We start from the raw sequence: 19,644 nt of genomic DNA, 5'->3' as shown, positions 1-19,644 counted from the left end.
TACCGGTTGCTGTTGGATTTCTCAGAAATTTGAAAACATTAGATGCATCTTGTAATGTAATTCGAGAAATACAGCCAAGCGTGTTTTCCGGGAGATTCCAAGAAAACCTTCAGGTGCTGCGACTAGGAGGAAATCTTCTCTCCGTTATTCCCAGAGAAATAGGACTTTTATCTGGCCTTCTGGAACTAGACGTTAAAGATAATAATCTGACTTATTTACCAACTACTGTCCGTTCTTTATTAAAACTGGAAATTCTGCATTTTTCTGGAAACGAGTGGAAAAATCGGGTTGGGCTTGGAAGAGGAAAAATAAGGAGAAGCGAAGCCGATTTGGGGATTCAGACCTTGCAGTCGAGCTACGGTGTAAACGCACTGGAACAGCTGTATAAACTGACACATTTGTAGTTATACCTCCTATGAAAAAAAATTAGACCGTCTCTTTGAACTAATGTCAGCTATTTAAAAAGTTAAATGTTAAATATAAATATGTGAGCCGGTTAACGTGCTTTTATATGCATTTTATCTTATATAACCTGTATCTATGTATGCTTGCTATTCATTCCATCGTTATCAGCGCGTGTTGTTGATTTACTTGACTGCGTCTTAAATGCGCCAGCATATCTCTGAATGTTATAAAGTGAAAAACAATTTTGTGACATTGTTAACCAGTATAATTCATTGGAAATGTATTTGTTTCAATAAAGCTAGAAATATTTTGTTAAAAAATTTTCCTTTGTTTTGTCTATTTTATTAGCAGATCTAGTCTCTCTCTCTCTCTCTCTCTCTCTCTCTCTCTCTCAATTGTCTCTCTTTCTTCTTTTAATCAAATCAATTCACAGTTTACTAATCTGAATTTTTTCTTTAAAGAATAATGATAAGCCCGTTTAACTGATCTGCAAAGTCCTCCACACATACATTCATGAAATAGGTCATTGCAAGCTTCTAAAAAACGTAGCATTGAATGACATCTAGGCCATATGCAGATAAAAACCTGTGCTGAAAATAAGAAGCGGATTGCACCATCAGTGCGCAATGTGTAGCGTCATTTCACAGCAGTACAAATACATGTGAATGAAGAGTCTGCTTCATAGGGAAACTCGGGCTGTGCTCGACGTTAGAAAATATTTAGTAATATTAAAATCAGACGTAAAAACGTGCCTGTTCAGGCCTAATGCACTTATTAATCGAATGAATCATTTGGGCCATGTAGGATTTTTGATAGGAGGACGATTATTCTCCCTGATCTATGGATCCAGGTCTCATATCAGCGTTTGTGCAAACATTCCTATCAGTTAATAAAGGTGCAACAAATAGGACGCACGTTGTTAATTCAGCGGGAAGCCACCACGTGGAAGACCTTTGGGTCGCTGGTTGTTAAAGTCGGTTTAAATGAGTACCCTGTACACTGCATATGGTACAGATTTTGGTAAATAAGTCGTTCATGCCCAGTTGTTCAGACAGCTGTGGAGGCACTAACTCCAGGTGAGTGTTGCTCTGGTTATCGCTTTTTAAAAAACTATTTCAAAGTCAAAGGCGAACGGGGCAATATCTGATTGATTAACATTATGTGTCTTAACTCCGCCATGTTTAAAACATTTGAATTAATTTTTATTTTTATTAACTGTTCAAAATCGGACACAAACTGCTTTTAACAGCAGGAGACTAGTAAATTTCAAACGGGCCGACCGATTTTCAAAATTTAATAAATACATTTTAATACATCGCTGTGGGCGGATGTAAAATTGCCCTCACACAAATGGCATAACGTGAAAATTCTCGAAAGCGCATTGAAATGTTTTTTTATTTTATTTTGCGAAAATTGATTGTTCCCTGTGCCTTTTGCCGTAAATTTCTTTGCCATTCAGCCTCAGTGTCATTATCTTAACTTTTTTTTCTCTAACAATGCGTCATCTTAAAAAAAAACTGAACTTCACTTATGTTAGATATTGATAAAACATGAAAACAATTTTTCACTCGCCGATCTGAGACAAGTTCTAATAATAGTGAATTTGTACATAAAGATATTTTCATCATTGCAGTGTACGATTTATCTGTCCTCACTATTTCAGGATACAGGATTCTTATTCTAGATCTGCTACCTATCTACTAAATTAGGTTATTTTTGAATCGGAAACTAATAGGTAAGTAATTATGCCTATTTAAATCTACGAAAATCAAAACGATACAACAAACTGAAACGTATTTATTATCATATATTTAAGATTAATCTCCTTAATTTTTATTTCAACTTAAATGAATAAAATAGAAAGACGATTGTTTGATGAATTTTTGGAAACATTGTCTACACGCCAATCTGAAACTTTCTTTCATTTAAATTTCATATTGGAAAAGCTGAAGGGTAAAGATGCGCTTTACTTTAATATGATCCTCCTATTGTAGGATGAGAAAATGAGTTGAATGAAGCACTTCAGTCTGATCCAGAGCGCTCTCTGGACTCCGTTGCCTGAGGGTTAGTATCGACGCGTGTAGTATTATATTTGTTCGACGATTCTGCAGCTATAACTTTTCAGTAATTTGAGAGTTTTTAAAATCATCATCGAATGCGACTGATGAATATAGCAACTCTTGGTCTACTCCAGTTCTGTGGGCCCTGTTCAAACAAAAATTGGGCTAAATTAAGCTGTTGTAGCGTTATCAAGATAAGAAACCGTTTCATGATATGTTGCCTCTTATCACAATGACATGTCATACAGTTTAAAGCCCTGGTTTATCATGTAGTGGATAATGCCTCGGAGAGGGCAATATTCAACATTTATCTTTGATTGCCGAAAGACAAAAAGAAATGAAGTTTTGATATCTTGGAAGGTTCGTTTATCTTTTCATTTTAGCGTTTTTTTTTTCAGGTTTTTGCAAATGGATATATATTTTGCCGCACCGAGCAGCCCCAATTTCCAGTATTTTCAAAGAATAATGTGAGCCTAAATAATGTAGTTTTAAGAGAGTATTTTTCTTCATTTTTAAGTACTTTGAAATGTGACTGCATAAGAGCGTTTTTGAGTTCACAAAAATCCAAACCGAAAAAAATCACACCCATGGTCCCCCCTTGAAATGATAATTTTGACTATCGAAATCATAGATCTAAACCGTACCAAATGGTACCGTTCGCCCTCTAAAATACCAAAAAAATTCGGGGCTCTTCGGCAGGCCCCGAACACCCGGCCAAGAAAGCGGGGGATGGGGGGGGGGGGGGGGGAAGAGGATCGGCTTCCCAACCGCGCCCCCCCTCCCCCAACTTTAAATAATCCTGGATCCGCCCCTGCAAACTTTAATTGTATTTTAATTATATTTTGTGGTGTTTTTGAAATTAATCAACATTTGCATTCTGAAAAACTGGTGGACAGTTACAAAGTAAATAACTTAACTGATGTCGATGATGACATATCACAATGTTTATTATTGATGTGTCGTGAAAACAACTTTCACTCGCCGATCTGAGACATCAAGAAAAATTCTCTTTTTCTGTTTCTTGCAATATTAACGCAGAATAGCGAATTCATTTATAAATATTTCAAATCTAAAACAAAGCATGCCTGTTTTGTAATACAAACATTACCTGCTTGCCATCATTTTTGTTTAGGCAATAATACACGTTTGAAAGATGGGAGACTTCTGCGCGGCCAGGTTGCACGGCAGTTAAGTAATACGGTATGTACACATATACACTTTAGAAATCTCTTAAAATAACTCGCCCCGTACCACGCGCTTGGCTTAACTTTGTTAAAATTTTGTAAAGAGCTAAAGGAAAACTTTGTGTGTTCATGCAACTCTAGGTCAGCCAAGTAGACCAGAAAATTTGAAGTAATGGAAAAAATTTAAAAAAATAATAAACGATAAATAAATAAGAAAATACTTTACTAGTATTCATGTTGCTTTAGTAAAATTTGATCTGATCACTGATTAAAAAGAAAATTAAATGCTAGCTTGTTTCAAGTGTTAAATGTTGTTCAATTGCATGCCCAAATATTAAACTATCAATGACATACTGTTAAAATGTCTTTCTTTGCTGCTAGAAGGTTGTAAGCATTTTCCTTTTCTTGATCAGAGCCTTCCAGTAACTTATCCACAGTTTCAAATAGTTTTTGGGTTGATGTTTTCAATGGTTTTCCCTTCAAGGACTGGCTACTCAAACTTCCACTATCATATTCTCTGGAGGTTTCATATTCTTCATCACTAAAAAATAACAATACAACCTGAATGTCATAGTTCACATGAATAACAAAACTCCTATAAACAGGGTACTTACATGAATAATAACTGAAGAAAAACATTTTGTTATGGTATGGCTCAATATATATGACATATGAACAGTTCATGTGTTATTAGAAAAAATGTAAGTGTATTTAAAAGTCATTAATAAATTAATGAATCACACTCGCTGCATGGATAAAAGAGCAAATTGTAAGTATCAACAAGGCAGCAAAGCTGTCAAATGTACAGACAAAAAACAGGAAATAACTATGCACATAATAGGCTACTGTCAATTCTGATGCAAAAGTACATTATAGTGTTAAACTGCAAATTCAACATCAAATTTTATGATTGAATCTGACAAACTGCAATGTTATGAGTTTATTTCCATTTTTGACACTTTATTACACAATACACGATAACAAGTTTACCATCATTTTTACATAATCAACTAATAATGTTGTAAAGATGCAGGAAATGCCAAACAAACACTTTTACATATCTTATTAATTAAATAATGAAACTGTTAACATGCCTAAGAAATGAATCTGAGGAAATGTGAAAAAACGGCATTTCTTTAAAATAATGGCCAGATTAAGCTTATTTTTGAACTCAACCTGCGTTTTAGCAGGAATGACCACTCCTGTGAGTTTCATGACAATTGGCCTATTTGTTTTTCTTATATTGTGTTTACTGTGTTGCATATATGCTGAAAAGTGAAGAAACAAGGCAGCAAAGCTGTCAAATGTACAGACAAAAAACAGAAAATAAAGATGCAAAAAAGGTCATTTTGTTAATTTTGATGCAATAATAAATAATGCTTATAATAGCACTGTCAGTCAACACTGAATTTTATAATCATGCACAACAGGTAAAATGGTCAATAACATGAGCGGACCAAGAGATATTCTCTGACAGTATTCCAAAGTATCTATTTTGATCCATCCTCCATTTTGATGGTCTTCCAACAGAAGAAAAAATAGATACCAGGCAATATAAACTTAATAACCTGACTGTCTTCCGGAAGTCCCAGAAGATGGTCTCAATCTACCCTTTCAATAAGATTACAGTTTCAGGACCATGAGAGTTCAAATTCACATGATGTAAGTCTCAATATTTGAAAAATGATGACAGTGCATAAAATAATATTACATAAGTAACATAATGTTTAAAGACATAAAAAACAATACAACTGCTTATGTGGAAAAACAGAAATGTCAGAGTCTCAGGTGGATGAGAGTTTAAAGTCACAAATGCAAGTGTTTGAGAAAAAATTATAAAGGAAAACATAACAAAACTAGAAAAGCACTCCGAGAGTGCAGACCTCTGCCAAGGTAGCAATTGTTGATTATTATTGATTTTTGTCCTCTTTGGCCCACTTCTGACAGTTCCTGAAAATTTCAGCAAAATCGGTCCATAACTTTTTGAGTTATGTTGATGACAAACAGGGGTGAAAATATAACCTCCTTGGCAGAGGTAAATATAATTCCAATGAAGCTGCTATTCAAACTTTTAATCTTTCAGTTTGATATATATATATATATATATATATATATATATATATATATATATATATATATATATATAACTAACTTATTTGCAATATTAAACAAAATTTACCTGCATAATTATCACTGCTTCCTTATTATTAATCTAGCAGAGAGCTTAACCTATGGGAGTTTACAGGGAAATATCAACAAGTGTGCTTTATGTAATCTCAAATCACAAGTGTGCTTTATGTAGCCTATCAATTAGGCAAATTAGTTTATAACTGAAATTAGCGAAGTGATACCCAAGGGAAATTTATAGACTGACCCTCTCAAAGGTCTTTCAGGCCCATAAGTCACAACTTAAGAAGAGCACAAAACAATAATGCACAAAATAGGAGACTACCACTTCTGATGCAATAATACATTATGTTTAACTGCACAGTCAACATCAAATTTTAATTTTGCACAACAGGTAACACCGATGAAAGTAAAAGCATAAGGCTTCAGGCCCATCAGAGTTCAAGTTTATACTTAGAAAGTGCCAGAATGAGAAAAATGAAATTTCACACAAAATTGCATTAAATTCAATAATAAATGATAACCCATTTGACCTGGCTTTCTAATTTGAACTGCATGCCAATCCTAAAAATCATACTCTTAAGTTAAATATAATAATAAATAACACAGTTTTCTTTTCATAATGTTTGCAGTAGCAGTGCAAAAAGATTATTGTCAATTTTGATGTAACATTACATAATAAATTATAGAATAATTATCACCAATTTTTGATTATTGACTATAAATAGCATGAACATGTAGAAAATTTGATTACCATCCGGCTTCATGTCCATGGGAGCTCCGAGTCCCACAATGAATATGCCAAAAAGATAATGAATATTTCACTAAAATGTATAACTTCCAGAAAAAGAAGCCCATTAGACTGCTTTTCCAACTTGGGCTGCATTTTAGTCCTGTGTTTCTTTTTTGAAAGTTTGACAATCATAAGTAACACGGTTTTCCCATCATGGTCATCATGGCAGATGTGGATGATTGAATCTGAGAAACTGCAATGATATGAGTTTATTTCCGTTTTGGACACTTGATTACACAATACATGATAACAAGTTTACCATCATTTTTACATAATCAACTAACAATGTTGTAAAGACGCAGGAAATATCAAACACACACTTTTACGTATCTTATTAGTTCAATAATGAGACTGTTAACATGCCTAAGAATTGAATCTGAGGAAATTTGAAAAAACAGTACAACTTCTAAAATAATGGCCCGATAACACTGATTTTCGAACTCAACCTGCACTTTTGTAAGATTGACCACTCCTGTGAGTATAATGACAATTGGCTAAGCTGTTTTTCTTATATTGTGTTATTAATGTTGCATATATGTTGAAAAAAGTGAAAAAAACAGCATAAAAAATACCAATAAAGCTGCTATTCAAACTTTTAATCTAGCTGTACAATTACTAACATGATATGAATAACCCTATTGAGTTTGAGAATAATAAGGCACTGTTATTCATCTTTAGCATTAATGTAAGCGTTACACAAATTTTTTTTTGTAAACTTATTTTCCATATTAAATAACATTTACCTGCATAATAATCATCGATTCCTAATTATGTGACACAGTTAAGAAAGCTAAACCGATGGGACTTTACAAAGAAATCTCAATGTGTGTTTATGTAATCTCATTTAATACCCACTTGAAATTTAATTAAGCAAATTATTTTATAACCCTGAAATAACTTGAAAATCAATTAAGCAAATTATTTTATAACTGCCTACTATCCATATACATTTATTGCACCAAATAGCACTGTACTGCATTGCTTTCAAAACAGAAAACAATTACGATGGTTTTCCAACACAAGCTGCACTTCAGTCTTTTCAGTAAGGTTGATTATCATAAGTAACATGGTTTTCCCTTAATCGCTTTCCTGGCAGCAGTGTCCAAAATAGGGTTTTCTTTAACTTTCATGCAATATAACATAATACTTAACAGCATAATGACCATCAAATTTTTTATAAAAAAATAAAAGTATCATGGATATTCAGAAAATGTGATATGGAAAGGTCTCCAAGGACATGGAAGTTAGGGTCACACTTTCAAAATGCCAAAATGTTAACAAGAGATAACTGTACTGAAATGATTTTCTTTCCATTTTCAACACCTTTTTTACATAAAACCATCATCAATTAACTGTCATTTTTAAATGATCAACTAGGAAAATTGTTGACATAGGAAAAATATCAATAGAACAATTTATAATGTCCAATGAGCTGCATTTGGAGATTCTGAACATAGTGAATGATTGAATCTGACGAACTGCAATGATGAGTTCCTTTCCATTTTTGATACTTTATTACACAATGCAGGATAATAGGTTTACCGTCATTTTTATATAATCAACTAACAATATTGTTAAGAAGCAGAAAATGTTAAAACAACACTTTAACATATCCAATTAGTACCGTTATGAGACTGTTAACATGCTTAAGAATTAAATCTGAAGAAAAACCACTTATATACAAAAAGGCTAATAACTTCATCAAAACTTAACTGATCAAGCTTATTTTCAAACTTGATCTGTATACTGGTCAGATTGATCACTCCTGTGAGTTGCAAGACAAAAGGCTGATGGTTTTCCTTAAAATGCGTTATCAGTGTTGCATGTATGCTGAATAAAGGGAAAAAAACAGCATTACTTTTGTAAAAATAGTCCAATCATGCCAATTTTCAAACTTGACCTGCGTATTATAAATATTCACCAGTTCTGTAAATTTCAATCCAAGGAAAGGAAAAACATTTTTACACTTATCATGTTATTGGTGTTATAAAAGTGCTGAAAAAATTGAAGAAAAAAAAAAAAAAAAAAAAAAAAAAAACAGGATAACTTCCATAAAAATTGCCCGATCTTGCTGATTTTCAAACTTGACCTGCGTATTATGAATATTCATTAGTTCTGTAAGTTTCAAGCCAAATGAAAAAACAGTTTTCCACTTATTGTGTTATCAGTGCTGCATATATGCTGAAAAAAGTGAAAAAACAGCATAAATTCCCTAACAATAATCGAATCATGCTGATTTTCGAACTTGACTTGCGTATTATGAATATTTATCAGTTCTGCAAGTTTCAAGCCAAAAGGTAAATTGGTTTTCCACTTATGGTTTTATCGGTGCTGCATATATGCTGAAAAAAAGTGAAAAAACAGCATAAATTCCCTAAAAATGACCCAATCATGCTGATTTTCGAACTTGACCTGTGTATTATGAATATTAATCAGTTTTGTAAGTTTCAAGCCAAAAGGTAGAATGGTTTTCCACTTATCGTGTTATCAGGGTTGCATATATGCTGAAAAAAGTGAAAAAACAGCATAAATTCCCTAAAAATGACCCGATCATGCTGATTTTCGAACTTGACCTGCGTATTATGAATATTCATCAGTTCTGTAACTTTCAAGCCAAAAGGTAAAATGGTTTTTCACTTATCGTGTTATCGGTGCTGCATATATGCTGAAAAAAGTGAAAAAACAGCATAAATTCCCTAAAAATGACCCGATCATGCTGATTTTCGAACTTGACCTGCGTATTATGAATATTCATCAGTTCTGTAAGTTTCAAGCCAAAAGGTAAAATGGTTTTCCACTTATCGTGTTATCGGTGCTGCATATATGTTGAAAAAGTGAAAAAACAGCATAAATTCCCTAAGAGTGACCCGATCATGCTGATTTTCGAACTTGACCTGCGTCTTATGAATATTCATCAGTTCTGCAAGTTTCAAATCAAAAGGCAAAATGGTTTTCCACTTATCGTGTTATCGGTAAAAGTGCACGGCGACGGCGACGACGGCGACGACAGCGACGACGGCGACGGCGACGACAGACGCAGATGATGGCTATATGTACAGACACATCTGTGTCTGTACATAAAAAGCATTACTACTAAAACAGTGGCCCGATCATGCCGATTTTCGAACCTGACCTGCGTTATAATAAGATCGATTACTCCTGTGAGTTTCATGACAACAGGCCTATCAGTTTTCCTTGAAATGTGTTTACATTGTTGCATATATGCTGAAAAGTTAAAATGCAGCATAACTTCCCTTAAAATGGCCCGATCATGCTGATTTTCGAACTTGACCTGCGTTTTATGAATATTCATCAGCTCTGTAAATATACAGTCAAAAAGTAAAACTGCCTTCCACTTATCATGTTTACAATGAAAGTGCACGGCGACAGTGACGGCGAGATACAGGTGATGGCAATATGTACAGACACATCTGTACATATTTACTGTACTGTTTGAGAACAGTACGTGGCATTTTTTTCTTAAATGGTCATCGTGGGAGCAGTGCCCAAAATAGGTTTTTTTCAAATTTTGATGCAATATTACATAATGTTTAACAGTATAATGACCATCAATTTTAATATTAAAATATTAGTATTATGGATATTCAGAAAATGTGACTAGCAAAGGTCTTCAGGCCCAAGGAACTTCAAAGTCACAACTTAAAAATGCCAAAATGTAAACAAGACAGCACTATTCTGAAATGTTTTTTTTTTTCCATTTTTAACAATTTTTAACATAAAACAAAATTAACAGTTTACTGCAATTTTTATATGATCAACTAAGAAAATTGATGAGATAGGAAAAATATCAATAGAACAGTGTTAAATGTCCAATTTCTTCCATTCTGAGATTCTGAACATAGTGAATGATTGAATCTGACAAACTGCAATGATATAAGTTTATTTCCATTTTTGAAACTTTATTACACAATACATGATAACAAGTTTACCATCAGTTTTACATAATCAACTAATAATGTTGTAAAGATACAGGAAATGTCAACCAAACACTTTAACATGTCTTATTAGTTAAATAATGAGACTGTTAACATGCCTAAGAATTGAATCTGAGGAAATGTGAAACAAGACAGCACTGTTCTGACATGGGTTTATTTCCTTTTTTAACACTTTTTTTAACATAAAACAAAATAAACAGTTTACATAGTGTCTGTACATAAAAAGGCTGAGTGATGTCAATTGATCTTGACTTCAGTTTCATCTCATCATCATACATGTATGTGTAATACTCAAGCTGACACCAGGACAATTGGTGGCATACACACTGATAAAATAAAAATATTCCACTTACTGTGTTATCTCTTTTACACTTCTCATATTAATGCACCAAGGTGTAATTTAATAATTAACCACAAGATTATCAGCAGATAATATAGAAGTTCCCAGTTCAAGGTCTAGCACTTCATTCGGACCTTATCAATTCAACACTGTGCATAATAGGGTACTGAGGGAGGAAGGGGTCTTCAGAGGATCACTTAGGATTATAAATGCCAAATATATGTACATGTATAGAGTTAACCATAAACATATGGTAATTACTCAATTTTTTTGATGGGGAAAATTGTGAATTTTTTAGATGCTGCATTTTTCAAAGTAATAATTTCTTAAAATTAGAATATTTCAATTGTGAAGTAGCCAGTAGGGCACAGGAGTGAGATATGAAGTTCACAGGATTCTGTGAGATTTTGTCATTTTCAGAGACATGTAACATATTGCCGAATGTTCGGGCTATCTAATGAACAGTGACTATAGCTGTCCACATGGTTTTCTGCTTTGTTTTTTTAGTGTAGTCACTGAAGAAGCAGGGAAAAGTATTGACTTTTTCGGCTCCCTGTGAATAAGCTCAAACAAAGCAAATGGGAAAGACTGTGTCAGTAGGTTTTGACAATCATAATATTGAACTAAAGACGTGCAAAGATGTGTTGTCAATGGAAGTTGGTATGTTAATTTGCACACATGCAAATTAAACTTCCGTGGCCTGTTAGGGTACAAGTAGACAAACAGCTGGTCACACAGGTGCATGACAATAGTCTGAACATTCAGAAGATTAATTGGTCCTAATGTTCACTATAAAACTTTCAGACCAACAAACCGTTTTATTAAACAACTGATAAAATGTTACGATTTTTCAGACCAATAAACTTTGCACCAAAATACATTCCGATCAGTGAACCTTCGGACTATCGAAATATCACCGGTCATACAGTCATCGTAATTTACTTCTGCATGGTATTAGTACAAGCAAATTAACACTTTTGGGCAGTTTGGTGTTTTTATCCAACCGTCTGAAAACTCACCCTTCTAATGCTTCTTCATAAACATCATCCTCATCGCCTGAGCTCGTCGCAGAAACATAGCCTGGAATACGTTGTTTAGCTCGGAGGATTGAACCACCGGTTGTAGATCTACCGGTAGCACCGACGCTGGCGGTTGCTCCGTCTATTTTTTCTTGAAGACGTTTGATTTCATCTCTTAAATTATTTACCGAGCAAGTTAGCTGATTCAGTTCTGAGTTAACATTTCTAGTTAATCTGTAATATAGAATGAGTGTCGTGGCCCCAATTGTTATCCCGGATATAGACAAAATCACCGATGAATTCTCTCCCAGAAGAACAGACATACTCACGACAATGTGTCCTCACTTTACTTGAGTGGCGTAACTAAACATGACCTTGTTTTTACTCAAAGGTCATTCAAAAGTTCCTTTGAGCCGCTTATACAGTAATAAATAAAAATACAGCATAGTTGATTAAGGAATTTAGCGGACGCTGTGGGCGATTTTTCTGATATTATTACTTTATATAGTTTTTTTTGACAACTAGTTTGCCTTATTCAGGAACTTGATCCTCCATGATTTTAATGCTATAAGAGATAAGGAAATGTAGAACAAACCTTCTTACGCTTGCCACAATGCCATTTGTTATCATATCCACTCAAATTAGATTGGTAAGGTAGCAACTGATTGATGCACATAATTGTAACTTGCATTTAAAATTTAAATGGTTTTTATTTACTGGGAATTTTTTTCTGTGAGAAATGCAAGGGGTAGGGTAGGGTGGGTCGGGTAAATACCGGTACATGTATACTAGTATGCTTCTTCAAGTTATAGTACTTGTACATGTACTGTACGTACTTGTACCAGTAAACTCAGGACCCTTTTACTGGGGAGCATGCAGCGGGGGATTTAGTTTCTGAAAGTTTGTTTGGTTTCTGAAAAATATATCACACCAATATTCCGATGTTGAAATTAGAATTTTGACTACCTAAACTGTACCAAAGGGCACCCTTTGCCCTCCAAAACACCAAAAATTTTCCGGGGCCCTTGACCAGGCAGATGGTTGGCTTAGGATCCGAGGCCTGTCATTCTGGACCCCCCATCTGGATCCGCCCCTGGCATGCACATGAATGTTTTCATATGTCATGCTGTTCAACAATTTGTCAACATTCTACAGGAACATATTTTGTGAATCATGGTAGACTTCAGTTGTCGTATTGAAAATTTTAGAGTTGAGGAGCATAAAGGTGTTGGAAATGTTGAACTACCATGCAGTAAACAAATGGCAGTCAGGGGCGGATCCAGAGATATTTTCTGACAGTCTTCCAAATTATCTTTATTGATCCATCCTCCATTTTTGACTGTCTTCCAACAGGAAAAAATAGATACCTGTCAATGTAAACTTGAAAATCTGACCATCTTCCAGAAGACCCAGAAGACGGCCTAAATCTGCCCCTGGCAGTGACAGTTTATAATTATTTGCATCACATCTACTCGGTACTAGTAATTGGCATTTTACATTTTTGTACAAAAAAAATTTCCGATAAATAGTTTTCTTTCTTTTAGTTTTTTTTTTATTTTCTAGGAAAAAGGACCAACAGTTGTAGGGGATGCAGATAGTGATCCAGAACTTATGAAGTTTCTGGGAGCAGAGCTTGTGCAGCAACTAGGAAATGATTTGTAAGTGCTTTATGTTAATGCATACCCAATAATGAAAATATTAATGCTTCCCATTGTAAGATTGTCCTGTGAAAATTTTATAATTTATCAATTTTTGGGGTTATATGGTATTTTTCTCAGACTAAACAAAATTTTGATTTTTGACACCCTGACACAACTAAGCAACATTCTCGGGAAATTACTTAATCAATAACCCATGCTAAAGTGTTTTTTTTTTGTGTGCTTAAAACATGCTTAAAATTGTAAGAATTTTTACTCAGAATTTGATTTTTAGCAACTTCGGCTTTCTTAAACCAAATGTGTGACTTCTTATAGCATGACTTATGTTCATATACATCCAAGTATATTTAGTTGTAAGATTATTAGGTCCTGCACCCTAAACAAAAGAATATGTGTGGTTTTACTTCACTTTGTACTGTAGTTTATATGAGCGCAGACAATAGTTAATAAATAAAATGTAAAATAGTTTATTTGTAAATTATTTGTTTTTGTCAGTTATATTTTTTACCTGATATTTGGGCAAATTATGACAATTTGGACTGTTATCCGTACAATTATAGTGCTTTACCATTTTCAGTTCCCAGTATGAAGTATCATGTAGTCCAAGAGTAGTTTTAAACCAACTGGAGAAGAAAGGATATAAAGTTTTGGGTATGACAGGAATAGGGCAGACTTGCATATGGACTCTTCACCTGCCTTTGGAACAGTCCACGCAAAATGATGGAGACTTTTGAATTGTGTAGGCATGTACAAAAAATGTAAATGCACTGTATGAAGCTTGGGAAGTTGACTTATAGTTATACATATCAAACCATAAATTTATACCATAAATTCATTGTATGTTAAAAATGAGATGCATCATTTGTTTAAAGGGTATGGAGGCTATTGATAAGTGCGAGAATAAAGAGATTTTTGTTATTGATAATCAACGCAATTATTACATTAATAAAATTCAAGAATTGTTCAAGAAAATATGTTCAGATGCAAGGCATAAACAGAGTTTACATTGGGCTGCTGCTTTGAACATTAACGTGAGCTTCAGAGGTGTAGAAGAAGCTTTCATTTAAGCCTTTTTTATATTCTTAATCAAACTTTATATACTAGTAAAACAACAGGGTTTGTGAATGTTATCTGAAGAACAGTTAGCAACAGATTGTTGTGAGTTATTTATCATTCCAAACCATGAAACAACACTACATATAACCTCACCTGCTCAAGGTCATACCATAGATCATCCAATATATCTTGTGACATGCAACTTCTGGAATTCCATGGGAATTACAAATACAGTATACACAATAAATATTCAGTATTGCAAGCAGTATCAGGACATGTTCAATACCCAGTAGGCTTAAACACCTTAAACACTTGTAGTCAAGTAAAAGAATGACTTAGGTTGGAAAAAATGTTAACGAAGGTTTCTCAACTGAATCCGGTCCAGTTTTGGGTCAATATAACCCAGATAATTTCCCACTGAAATCCAACCATGACCTTGACCTCTGATGATAAAAAAAAAAACTATTGTCCTTTTATTCCATGACTTTAATCTTGCACATTATTAAGAGGTTTGACCATCAGTGAATTTCTACAGTAGTTTGAGTGAATTGTTATTGGATCTGAAATGTCACTTTTGTATATGTTTGGATGCATATTTGACCTTGTCATACTTAATTTTACCCTTGGTCAGTTAAATGCAACATTCACAAAGGAGGCCTCTTGTGTGCAGTTTTTAATATGAGCTATAGAAATCATAAAAGTCACTTTTGAAAGAATAAAGAAAGTTGATGCAATATTTTAAGCTATATTTGTCCTTTTTTTTAGATTGACCTTGACATTTAGGCATGATCTTGACCACTGATGACTTCCAAACATTTTTCAAATGAATGGCCATGCCTTTGAACATTAGAGATGATACCTCTCACAGTTTCTAAGTGACCCAGTTCCCATGATATGCCCACTAAACACCCTCCCCTATGCACTGACGGCCATTTTGGATTTTTGGCACTTTGCCAAGGGTGGATTCTGATGGGAAATTATCTGGGTTATATTGGCCCAAAACTGAACCGGAATCAGTTGAGAAACCTTTGTTAACTTTTTTTCCAACTTCAGTGGGGAAATTTCGTTCGTTTACTGGACTATTGAAAGAAAAAAGCAGGCATGATTGAGGCATCAAACCAAGTACATGTTTCATACAAGTAGCAGATATATATTCAAATGTAGCTCTGAAATGAGGCTATGCAAGAGGATGAGATCTTTCTGCCAGACTGGAATTTTCCTTGGGGGGAAAAGGCAATTTTCTCCTACTGATAAATTGTTGCTTTACTGGTCCACGAATGCCACACGAAAAGGGACATACCGTTATGGGCAGTATACGGACGGGCATTGTACCCTAATCGCGTGACCTTAACTGGTCAAATATCAATCAACATATAAATTATGTTTGTCAAGTTACTTTACTAAAGCGATCATGATTATGTAGTGCGTGAAATGGAGGAGATATAAATAAGCCAGATGGTCATTGTTGCCCTTATAAGGACAGTCATCAAAGAAGCCATGAACCTGGTGGGTCCCCCACTTATTGGCACAACACAGAAGAGAGAGAGAGAGAATATTCGTTCTTTAATTACCGAAAATGGATCAGTTAAAGAATTAAGAAAAAAAAAAAACATGGAGGCGGGTATGACACCGCTGGTACTCCGATGTCCTGCCTCTGTTGAAAAATACGGTTCCCTTTGAGAATAAAAAAACATTTACGTTCTGATCACTGGCCGATCTTTGAGCATTCATTCTGCAACCAAAGCGATGCTTGTGCCTCCTTTCGGTGCAGTTTCATGGTTGCACAAAGGACGCAGAAAGGACGCCGTCCAGTATAAAGGGGGTTTTAGCGATCACCGTGCTTCCTTTGAGTGTCCAACAGCGACCTGTCCAGTTTCATGGTCGCGCAAAGTACGGAGAAATAACGTCATCCAGTGTAAAGGGGGTTTAAGAATGTTTTATCGCGGGTCCTAGATTTTAGATCGATCTATCCCTGTGGGGAGTCTCACTAGATAACTGTCAGCTTAGCCGGCTTAAGCGTCTGCCCCGCCTACTAAAAGATGTAAGGGGGTAATTAACTATGGTGCGCGCTCGGCTGACTGCAATTTAGCGTGAACCCCCAGGGAGTTAGGTCGATCTAAATCTAAATCTCTGGATCGATCTAAATCTCTGGGAATGCACTCTTAACACCCCATTTCCATAGATTAGATCGACCTACTTTGGATCGACCTAACTCCCTGGGGGTTCGCGCTGAATAGCTGTCAGCCGGGCGGACACGCAAGTTAATTGCCCCTTACGGCTTGTAGTGGGCGGGGACGGACACTTAAGGGGGATTATCTGACGGTAGTCTGGTGAGACTCCCCGCTGTGATAGATCGATCTAAAGTTGTGGGAATAGACCCTAATGGTCCGAATTTTTATGTACAGACACATCTATAGCCATCCCCTGCGTCTGTCGTCGTCGCCGTGCACTTTCACCGATAACAAGATAGGTGAAAAACCGTTTTACCTTTTGGCTTGAAACTTACAGAACTGATGAATATTCATAATACGCAGGTCAAGTTCGAAAAACAGCATGATTAGGCCATTTTGATGGAAGTTATGTTGTTTTTTCACTTTTTTCAGCATATATGCAGCACCGATAACACGATAAGTGGAAAACCATTTTACTTTTTGGCTATAAACTTACAAAACTGATGAATATTTATAATCCGCAGGTCAAGTTCGAAAATCAGCATGATCGGGCCATTTTTAGGGAAGTTATGCTGTTTGTTCCCTTTTTTCAACATATACGCAACACTGATAACACAATATAAGAAAAACAGATAGGCCAATAGAGTCTTTTCCACGGTCACGTGTCTTCCGCTAAATTATCCGTGGGAACGCGAGATTTTGCGGGATTTGAAGTTTCAGGGGGAAAGTGTGGAGTGTACACGACGGACGCCATATCGAGGAGTGCTCATTTCAATCTGAATTTTCAAAGTTTCGTAACATGTTATCACTTGATTTTTTTCGAAAACACATTCATGGGAGCAGTTGGAATAGAAATTAAGCAGAAGTACCTGATGACTTTTCAATGAAAGAACTAAAAACTTACCTCATCGACAGCAAAGATAGGACATTCGGTACTTTTGAAGTATACCCCCCACCCTGTAACTTCCTGAAACCTTCATCTAACATTTTTTACATTGTCTTTTGCACCTATGTCAAAGCTGTTGAAATAAAATGTTTTTGTAATTACCTGTGGTCTTTTTATTAGTTTTAATCACGTTTATTCCACCCCATTGAAATACAATGTGAAAATTTACAATGTAACCGCAGTCAATAACTTGCTGCGTTTTTGTTGGCTAACTCTACCTTATTTTATGTGAACATAGGATTGATACATTGTATACTTGGATTTCCTCTGTGAATTATTATGAGCTTCTTGTTCACATAAAATTACCTTAGAGTTAGCCAACGAAAATGCGGCAAGTTATTGACTGCGGGTGTAAATTGAAGATTTTAACTTTGTATTTCAATGGGCTGGATTAAACGTGATTAACCAGGGGCGGATTTAGGCCACACTTTTTTATTTTTATGGATGACATCCTCTGGGTACCCCAAAATCGGTGCGCGAGGGCGAAAAAAAAAATCGTCCAAAAAAAAATACTGCTTAAGTAAAGGAATGCTGTCAGTACACAGCTGGAAACACAAATTTTACCACAGTTACACGTATCAAACGAACAATATGTCTTTATCCATGCTCTAAAAATATTAAAGCATTGTGAATACTTCGTAGAAATGTAAAAAAGTCATGAATATTAAAAGTCATATTACCAAATCTATTTAAGGTTATTTCATGAATTCATTTGGTATAGCAATCAATAAAACAAATATCAATCAAACAGTGTGTCTTTATTTGTATTCTCAGAATATTACAGCATTTTGAACACTTCACAGAAATGTTTAAAAATAATGCAAAGATATGCTTAATACTGCCAAATCTATTAAAGGTCAATTCGGACGATGACATTTTGTCTACTTCAACTCACACGAAGCAGCCAAACTGTCAGGTGGCCTGTCCGACCTTCAGCCCACCAAATACCTCGACGCCCTTGTCGTCCCTTTTTTCGCTACAGAAAACCTGGTATTAATGTGCTGCTTTGTACAGAATGTCACAGAAATTTTTCGGCCGCCGCCAGCCTTTCGCACAATTGTAAAAAGGTGATATCTCCATGCCAAATATCAATGGCATACCAATCCAAAACGATGGCGCCCGTTCTCTTTATGACTTTTGTTGTTGTGTTATTTGAAAGTAATCCTAGAGATGAATTTGACGGCAAAGTGGATGCATTTCCATGTAGCGAAAATACACATGCGCAGAAAGCTCATTTCCTGGCAAATTCAATAACGACATTTGCCACAACCGACTTTGTTGGGGGCTGGAGGGGGGGGGGGGGGGCTTTTTTTTTTTTTTTTTTTTTTGGAGAACGGGCGAAAATCGGTGCGTGCGCAGGATGTCATCCATAAAATAAAAAAAGTGTGGCCTTAGGGCGTCTTCTGGGTCTTCCAGAAGACGGTCAGATTTTCAAGTTTACATTGGCGGGTATCTAATTTTTTCTGTCGAAAGACGGTCAAAAATGAAGAACGGATCAACAAAGATAATTTGGAAGACTGTCAGGAAATAACTCTGAATCCGCCCCTGTTAACACTAATAAAAAGTCCACAGGTAATTACAAAAGCATTTTATTTCAACAGCTTTGACATAGATAAACAATAAAATGTAAAAAACTGTTTGAAAAGTGAAAGTTACAGAAAGTTACAGGGTGGGGGGTATACTACAAAAGTACCGAAGGCCCCTTCTGCTCAGTGCCTTCTACTCTTTCCCCCTGAGAAACAGTCCCGCACAAAATGGCGCGAACTGCGCATGCTCACGATTTCGTGGAAAAGACTCTATTGTCATTATACTCACAGGAGTAGTCAAACTAACTAAAATGCAGGTTGAGTTCGAAAATCAGCATAATCGGGCCTTTATTTTAGAAGTTATGCTGTTTTATCACATTTCCTCAGATTCAATTCTTAGGCA

At 35.3% G+C, this 19,644-nt stretch overlaps 2 protein-coding genes across 5 annotated transcripts; one reads left to right on the top strand and one right to left on the bottom strand.

The window, feature by feature from the left end:
• Positions 1–1,086: 1,086 nt before the first annotated feature.
• Positions 1,087–14,467, top strand: LOC106175355 (GTP cyclohydrolase 1 feedback regulatory protein). Of its 3 annotated transcripts, XM_087005688.1 has the most exons (6): positions 1,087–1,481; positions 2,069–2,140; positions 2,400–2,469; positions 3,598–3,665; positions 13,448–13,542; positions 14,120–14,467. In XM_087005688.1, the coding sequence occupies exons 3-6, from the start codon at positions 2,418–2,420 to the stop codon at positions 14,274–14,276; spliced, it is 372 nt and encodes a 123-aa protein (XP_086861814.1). In that variant the 5' UTR covers positions 1,087–1,481; positions 2,069–2,140; positions 2,400–2,417; the 3' UTR covers positions 14,277–14,467. The 3 variants fall into 3 exon arrangements, with proteins under 3 accessions (XP_086861814.1, XP_086861815.1, XP_013412749.1); XM_087005689.1 differs by lacking the exons at positions 1,087–1,481; positions 2,069–2,140 and having other exon boundaries at positions 2,389–2,469; XM_013557295.2 differs by lacking the exons at positions 1,087–1,481; positions 2,069–2,140; positions 2,400–2,469; positions 3,598–3,665 and adding an exon at positions 12,355–12,533.
• Positions 3,355–15,122, bottom strand: LOC106175354 (uncharacterized). Of its 2 annotated transcripts, none has more exons than XM_087005687.1 (2): positions 14,752–15,122; positions 3,355–4,190 (listed from the first exon to the last, which is right to left on the bottom strand). In XM_087005687.1, the coding sequence occupies exons 1-2, from the start codon at positions 14,775–14,777 to the stop codon at positions 3,992–3,994; spliced, it is 225 nt and encodes a 74-aa protein (XP_086861813.1). In that variant the 5' UTR covers positions 14,778–15,122; the 3' UTR covers positions 3,355–3,991. The 2 variants fall into 2 exon arrangements, with proteins under 2 accessions (XP_086861813.1, XP_086861812.1); XM_087005686.1 differs by lacking the exon at positions 14,752–15,122 and adding an exon at positions 11,885–12,279.
• Positions 15,123–19,644: the final 4,522 nt, after the last annotated feature.

This window comes from Lingula anatina, chromosome 2 (assembly GCF_051362555.1).
Source record: "Lingula anatina isolate TDL-2025a chromosome 2, LinAna3.0, whole genome shotgun sequence".
Classification (NCBI taxonomy): Eukaryota; Metazoa; Brachiopoda; class Lingulata; order Lingulida; family Lingulidae; genus Lingula; species Lingula anatina.
This window is presented reverse-complemented; position numbering and strand designations above follow the sequence as displayed.

What these genes read in the sequence shown, in the direction of transcription:
- LOC106175354 (XM_087005686.1), bottom strand. Translation starts at nt 12,207, where the DNA reads ATGTCTGTTCTTCTGGGAGAGAATTCATCGGTGATTTTGTCTATATCC. An exon ending in TATGAAGAAGCATTAGAAGG is followed by an intron (nt 4,191 to 11,884) that starts GTGAGTTTTCAG and finishes GTTATTTTTTAG; the next exon opens with TGATGAAGAATATGAAACCT.
- LOC106175355 (XM_087005688.1), top strand. Translation starts at nt 2,418, where the DNA reads ATGAAGCACTTCAGTCTGATCCAGAGCGCTCTCTGGACTCCGTTGCCT. An exon ending in CACGGCAGTTAAGTAATACG is followed by an intron (nt 3,666 to 13,447) that starts GTATGTACACAT and finishes TTTATTTTCTAG; the next exon opens with GAAAAAGGACCAACAGTTGT. An exon ending in CAGCAACTAGGAAATGATTT is followed by an intron (nt 13,543 to 14,119) that starts GTAAGTGCTTTA and finishes TACCATTTTCAG; the next exon opens with TTCCCAGTATGAAGTATCAT.